Source organism: Apaloderma vittatum, unplaced genomic scaffold (genome assembly GCF_000703405.1).
Source record: "Apaloderma vittatum isolate BGI_N311 unplaced genomic scaffold, ASM70340v1 scaffold38485, whole genome shotgun sequence".
In the NCBI taxonomy this organism is placed as follows: Eukaryota; Metazoa; Chordata; class Aves; order Trogoniformes; family Trogonidae; genus Apaloderma; species Apaloderma vittatum.
In genome coordinates this window covers 15981-22952 of record NW_009718324.1, presented here as the reverse complement: position 1 = coordinate 22952, position 6972 = coordinate 15981, and the positions used below count along the sequence as shown (strand labels likewise).

General features: G+C 55.2%; 1 protein-coding gene across 1 annotated transcript in view; it reads left to right on the top strand.

The window, feature by feature from the left end:
* Nucleotides 1-6: 6 nt before the first annotated feature.
* Nucleotides 7-6972, top strand: part of SNED1 (sushi, nidogen and EGF-like domains 1) — a gene marked incomplete at its 5' end in the record, with an annotated part of 20093 nt that continues 13127 nt past the window's right edge. Inside the window, 6 exon segments of the mRNA XM_009870201.1 lie at nucleotides 7-93; nucleotides 3110-3397; nucleotides 4035-4175; nucleotides 4917-5079; nucleotides 5993-6118; nucleotides 6226-6339. Of these exon segments, the coding sequence (XP_009868503.1) occupies nucleotides 7-93; nucleotides 3110-3397; nucleotides 4035-4175; nucleotides 4917-5079; nucleotides 5993-6118; nucleotides 6226-6339 (919 nt within the window).

Below are 6972 nucleotides of genomic sequence, written 5' to 3'. Positions count from 1 at the left end.
GCTGCCACACGGAAGCAGGACGACGGCGGCTCCGAGCTGCGGCCTCTCTCTGTCCCTTTCCCCTTCTTTGGTGCAGGGCACACTGGTCTCTATGTGAGTACTGGCGTTGGCCTTTCCTAGGGCTTTATATTTCTTTTTTTGTAATTTCATTATGTTGATTTTGCTTCTAAATTGCTACTCCGCTCAGATAGGACGAAGTGCGTCTGGGTTTCCTTGGGGGCTGTCAATCCTCATTTTACTTGGAGCATCAGAGGAATAACGGTGTGCTAAGGGTGAGAGGAGATCTGGCAGGGTGCTGGGCTCAGGAAGTGTGCGAGGCCCCAGGCTCAGCCAGACCGGAGCTGCTTCAGGTGGTGCAGCGAGGGTCCTGGCCCTGGCAAGGGTCCTGGCTTCACTGTGCTGCGAATGCTGCATGAAGCACTCACTTGCAGCAGGGAGCATGGATTTAGCCTTCTCTGGAGCTGGAAATATCTATGCTTTATGGGACTGGCCCTCGCAGTGGCATGCCTTGGTGATCCCAGCAGCAGGGAGCTGAGCATCACTGGAGCATAAGAGCTTGGAGCAGGCATGCTGCAGCGCTGGATGGTGGCCCTTGCTAGGGAGGAGCTGGTGTCAGGGCTCTGCATACAATGCAGAATAAACGCAGCTGCCTTTTGGGTTGTGTTGCAGTGTGCTTGGCTGGCCACTTGGCACATCCCTGTCCTCTCCTCCCTGCGCCTGCTGGGGCAGTCAGGCCACTGGGACCCCTGCTGCTGTGCTCTGTTGAAGCATTCAAGCCACTTGGAAGGGACCGTGGCTGGAGAGCTTGAATCACGCCTGGCCTGTCATGGTTGTGGCCATGAGGCAGAGGAGCAGCCCTGAGTGCTTGGTTGTCACAGGAACCTTTTGAGTGGTGCTGGGTGTGGGGTGAGGTTTGTGGGGCCCTACACCAGCTCCCACGTGATTCTGTGACTCCTCTGGCATCCTGGTCCCTTCTTTTCTTCCTGGTTTGCTCTGGGTTGACCAATGATCCCAGCCAGACTGGTAGAGTAGAAGGCTAAGCATCGCCTTGGTGCTGTCTCTGAGCTGGGCTTGTGCACTGTTCTACCACCTCGGCTAAGTGCAAAAGGTCCTTGGTCCTCGCTCGTGGGTTTGGGTTTTTTTTTCCCCCTGATAAAAGTACCAGTCTTGCCATTGGGCAGGAAGGACCTGGCCTTGGGGCTTGAATGGTGGCAGGAGGATAGAAGAATCTGGGAGAAGTCAGGTGATGTAATGGCTGCCCAATACAAGACCTGGAGCACAGCTCTGGGTCTTGGAGAGGCTGCAGTGGTCAGAAGGCAGTGCATCCCCCCTCCCCTGCACCCCCCCAGCTGTGTGGGGCCAGCTCGCCCTCCCCCTGGCATGGGGGTCTGCATGGCAGAACTGTTCCTCCCTGTGGATTCGTTGTCCTGGAGAAGCTGGTACAGGGCTGGGCTCACTGTGAGGAAGCCTCCGTCCTTAAATGCTGCCTCCAGCCATCCCCTCCTCCTTTGCAAAAAACAGCAACAACAAAAAAAGTCCTTCTTGGCTCTGGCTCTCTCCCATCTTGCTTTAATCAGAGGAAGAATGTTCCTCCCTGAACAGCACGGGGTTATGGAGGCTTTGGGAAACAGGAATCCTATTCCCCTTAGTCACAGTGAGGAGTGCCCTGTGTTCACGTGGAGGAGCTGGAGACCCTCCCCAGGGGCAGCATGAGGCCTGTCACAGCCCAGCCCCCACTCTGCCTGGGTGTGCAGGCAGTTGGGTCACAGACTTGCTGGATTTGGCATGCCTTCTCTTGGGCTGGCTCCCAGCTTCTTGTCGGCACACGAGTGTGACACCGCTGCCTGCCCCTGCCTGCTGCGTGCCAGGGCTGATCTCTCTGCTTGAAAGCTTCTTGCTTGTGCCATGCCCTGTCACCTTTCCACCCTGCAGCACACAGGTTTGCCATGTCAGGGCTGCTAGAACCAGGCAATGCATGCAGGGGGACTGGGCTGGGTGGCTGCCCACTCCTTGCCTGTCTGCTGTTGCTTCTGGGCAGCACTGCAGTCAGGGGAACAGAGCAGCTGGGAACAGCCTACCCTGCTGGGCTTGCCAGTATGTCAGGGTGATGGCACAGTCTCCTCCTGGGAATTTGGGGGCTGAGGACAAGAGCATTTCCCCTTAATCCCTACTCCTTTGCTGCCTGCTTAGGCAGCAGTTCAGGCAGAGGTTTTCCTCCCGTTTTTGCTCTCACTGCATCCCCAAGCCAGGAGACAGTGCTCCAGGCCGCATCATCACTATTTCCAGCTTTCTTCCTGGGCTGAGGACTGCTCTGCCATGCATCCCTGTGTCAGGCATCCCGGGACCCTAATTGCCCCAGTTAATTAGTGCTGGGGAAGGACTCGGAATTTGCAGTATCTCTCCCCAGGCGTCTGGCGTTTCCTGCTTTAATGAGAGAAGCCTGCCGAGGCTCAGCCAGCACCAGAGGCTTTGCATGGAATGGTGACACTTGATCACCTGGGGACCAAGAGCTTCTCAGCTTTACCACTCATTAGCTCAGGGCACTGAGCATACCAGCAGATGGATTTCTATCCAGCAAGGTTCCCACCATCCTGGGCTGGTGGCCACCTGATTTGGGTACAACTCCCTGTGCCAGGAGGGTGTCGGTGATGCCTGGGCCTAGACCTCAGCCCTGCAGGCTGTATATCAGCCATAAGAGAGCAGAGGAGTGAAACAGCCTGTCATCCCATCCAAGAGCACCAGTGTGAGCTGGTCAAACACACTGGGTGCTGTTTGTTTAAAGCGCTGGGGCCATTGCAGTTTTTTTAGCTGTTCTTCCTTCCCCTGGTCCAGCTGCAGTGTAGAACAGGGCTGGGTTTGTTCGGGTGGCTGTTTCCCTGCAGCTGCACTCCAGTGAGTGAGCAGTTGAGGGGGGGCGGAGGGGGGCCTGTGGGCACCAGGGCCTGTCTCTGCTTCCAAGGGCAGGAAGGGGAAGTGCTCTAATATTTGTGGAAAGAGGCGAGCGTGGGGAGGGAAGAAAGGTGAAAGGGAAAGTGCCTCGAAGACATGGATTCCAGTTGGTGGCAGGAATCAGCTGTGGCTGCCTGTTTCTTTCCTTCCCTTTCTACAGGTGAACAACAATGGCATCATCTCATTCCTGAGGGAGGTCTCCCAGTTCACACCAGTGGCTTTCCCCATCTCCAAGGACCGGCGTGTGGTGGCTGCTTTCTGGGCAGATGTGGATAACCGGCGGGCGGGCGATGTGTATTACCGGGAGACTACTGAGCAGCCCATCTTGGAGAGAGCGAGCAAGGACATTGCACAGTATTTCCCTGAGTTCCTGGGGTTTTCTGCACAGTGGGTCTTCATTGCGACTTGGTACCGAGTGACCTTCTTTGGGGGCAGTTCATTTTCACCGGTGAGTAGCTGGTGCAAAGCAGCCATTAGTTTAGGGATAGCTTGTTTTTTGGTTTTTTTTTGTGTTTTTTTTTTTTTCCTTTTCTTTAAAAGGAGTATCCCACTGGAGCTTTGGTGCCTTCCACAGTGGTGGTTCCTCTGCTGCTTGCAGCAAGAAGCTGTCAGCAGGGCTAAGCCAACCCCAGTGGCTCTGTCATGATGCTTTGCTGTGACAGCAGTGCTGGGCTGGCAGAGTCAAACCCTCCTTATTGAGCTGTGTGGAGGCTACCAATTGGCTCTCCCTTCTTGGGCAGCAGTAGGGTGGTGTTTAAAGGCCTGCAGCTGTACCAGGGAGCTGGTCACAGGTGGGTTTTAGTGCATTTCTCCCAGAGGTCTAATAACCACATTTCTCCATTTTTCCTGTTCCCCTAGGAGGAGAAGCAAGCTGTTCTGATGTCTGGGGTGCTGCAGGAGGGAATCACAATACCTTAAGAGTTAAAAATTATTAAAACCGATGCCTTCTGTAGCAGAGGAGAGAAGAGGCTCAAAGAAATATCTCTTTACTAAATGCTCATCATTATATTTTTCTGACCAGTTTTTGGCTGGTTTGCCTACCCTGCTCCTGCCTGCTCACTACTTTCTTCCCCTCCCTTTTGCAGGTAAACACTTTCCAGATTGTCCTCATCACAGATGGAAAACTCTCCTTCACCATCTTCAACTATGAGTCCATCACCTGGACCACGGGTATGCACGCCAGCAGTGGGGGGGACTTTGCTGGGCTTGGCGGCATTGCAGCACAGGTAAGCAGTGAACACGACCTCCAGGTAGCACATCCACTCTGCAAGCTTCTGGCTTCTGGTTTGGGTTTTATGGAGGTGGAAAGCCTCGTCATGTTTTTTTGTTTGGCTGGTTTGGTTTTGGTGTGGTTTTTTGTGTTTTTTTTGGTTTGGTTTGGTTTTTGGGAGGTTTTGAAGGTTTTCTTTAATATACGTGTGTGCTCTGGCTCCCAGAGTTGAGACAATACAGGGTGCTTTGTTTTGAAACCACAGGTCTTTGCCTTGACTACTGCCTCGTAGTCCATTTTCCTTCCTAAACTCAGACCTTAAGAGCAGCTGCAACAGCTAGCACAGATTTTGCTGGTGTTTTTATTTCATCCTTGTGTGCATTGTCATGTTTAAGGGGAAAAAAAAAACATACCCACCAAAACCCCAGTACCCATTTGGATGTGCGAATTTACTGGCAGTTGGTCCGTGCTTGGCTCCCTACCTGCCAGCCTGCAGCAGGTGGGATACTGCAGGTAGAGGGGAAGTGGATGGATTTTGAATCCCAAGGGAGGGACTGAGCAAGCAGGGTCACTACTTTGCCTTGTTGTGCCAGCTGACATCCCAGCACGTGGCCGAATGCTGGCTGGTGGTGTGAGGAAGGGGATGGTTGATCTGAGTAGTGCTGGCACTGGGTGGCAGGAGAGACAAGCCCGTGCTCCATCCATGTTCTCCCGTGCACTAGTGATATCTTTCTGCCCTTTGCCCTTGTCATTCCAGGCAGGTTTTAATGCTGGTGATGGAAAGCGTTACTTCAACATCCCTGGATCTCGCACCGATGACATCGCTGACGTGGAGATGACGACAAATGTGGGTATCCCCGGGCGCTGGGTGTTCAGAATCGATGATGCCCAGGTGCAAGTGGGGGGCTGCAGCAATACAAGTAAGAGGACAGCAGTTAGGTTTATTTCACTCCCAACCCAACCCCACACTGTTCTCCAGCCCCGTCTTTCCCTGCCTCAACCCCCACCTCCTTGGTGTGGAGGAGATGGCTTGAAGGGCTTGGGGAGGGAGGGGAGGCAGCCATGGGGAAACTGTCCTCATTGCCTGCTGTGGCTGGGGATAGCACCTATGGATGCTCTGGGGCTGGGAAGTGGCTGGGAGAACAAATGGGGAGGAAGACTTTTGAGATGAAAAAAGCCTGTGGGGAGTGATGAGGGAGGTTGGGGAGAAGGTGATGTCACACGGGTGGGCCCCTGCCAGTCTACTTCCAGGCAGGGGAGGGCACGAGGGGCTGGCAACCTCGGGGGAAGGACATGTCTAAGTCCCAGGAGTCTGGGCTGAGCCACATGGGTTCCTGAGTGTTAACCTCCCCTGCGGGGCCAGGGCACCAGGGCTAGGCCATGCTTCCCACCCCAGGGGTCCTGACATGTCACTTGTGAAGCTGCTGGCCTCCTGTTCCTCATCCCTGCTCCCCCTGGCTGTGTTTTCCCATCCATAATCTGTGTGTGTCTCGCGTTACTGGTGGGTTTGCTGTACGTGGGCTCTCCCATTCCTCTTTCTCTCTGCTGTGGGCGATAAGTGAGGGCATGTCCGTGTCCCCCTGGCTGGCAGGGCTTACTCCATGCAGCCTCTCCCCCTTGCACAGGAGGAATAAAACTGCAGCCACTGTCCAAGGGGGGCCTCTAAAGAGTGGACCCTGCCCCAGCATGAGGCAGGATGACCCCATGGGCTCCCAGAGTGCCCTGGAGAGCTGGGTGGGTGTGGGGACAGACCTCAGCGCTGGTATGGCTGGAAAGTGGTGAGTAAGCCCTGCCAGGGCGCAGTCTGATAGGGAGCACCGCCTGTTCCCACAGCTTCTGTCTGCCTGACGCTGCGGCCCTGCCTGAATGGGGGGAAGTGTATTGAGGACTGCATCACGGGGAACCCCTCCTACACCTGTTCCTGCCTGGCTGGCTTTACCGGAAAGAGGTGCCATATTGGTGAGTGTCATTCCAGAGCTCCCGGTGCTTTGCCACAGGGAGCAGGTCTCGCTCTTACTGTCTGTCCTTGCTCTGAGCTCATGCCCAGACCTGGGGCTCTGTTTCAGATGTGGATGAGTGTCTCTCCCACCCCTGTCAGAATGGAGCCACGTGCTTCAACGGCGCTGGCAACTTCAGCTGCAGGTGCCTGCCAGGCTTCAGAGGTGCCAACTGTGAGACTGGTGAGCATGGGCCTGCTGGCATGGTGGTACTGTCTCTGCCATGATTGAACAGCAGACACCCCAGGGCTTGGAGGGCACTGCTGCTTTTGGGGACACACTTTGAGACCAGGGCTCCTGTGGAAGCTGCTGGGCTCGAGCGGTTTGCAATGGCTGGCTTGGATTTCAGCTTACTGCACGCAAAGGAAACTGCTCTGGTCCTAAGCCCTTTCTGCTGCTGGCAGCCCATTCTGCCGAGGGCTTGGCTCGGCTTTGCTGCCAGCACCTCTCCCCACCACTGCTCCCTTAGCGAGAAAAGCTGGTGGTTAGTGCTTGAACAGAAGTCTTGGAAGCCCTGCTTTTGCAAGTGATGCTCTGGTCCCAATCTCTTTGAAGACAGTGTGGGCTCTCCCAGTCTCTGGCGAAGACCGTGGTGGCTGATTTCTATGTCTGATGGCCTCCACCTGCTGGTGGAAGTGCTGCCAGAGCATTTGGCTCCCAGCGAGCCTCTGTGCTGGTGGAGAAGGCAAACAGGGAGTGGATGTTCGGGGGAAGGGAGGGAGAAACACGCAGCGTGGCATGCTGGGATTCAAGAGACACATGGATGAAAGGGCTGAGCGGCCCAAGGAAGGATTTTTGGGAAGAACAGCAGCTGAG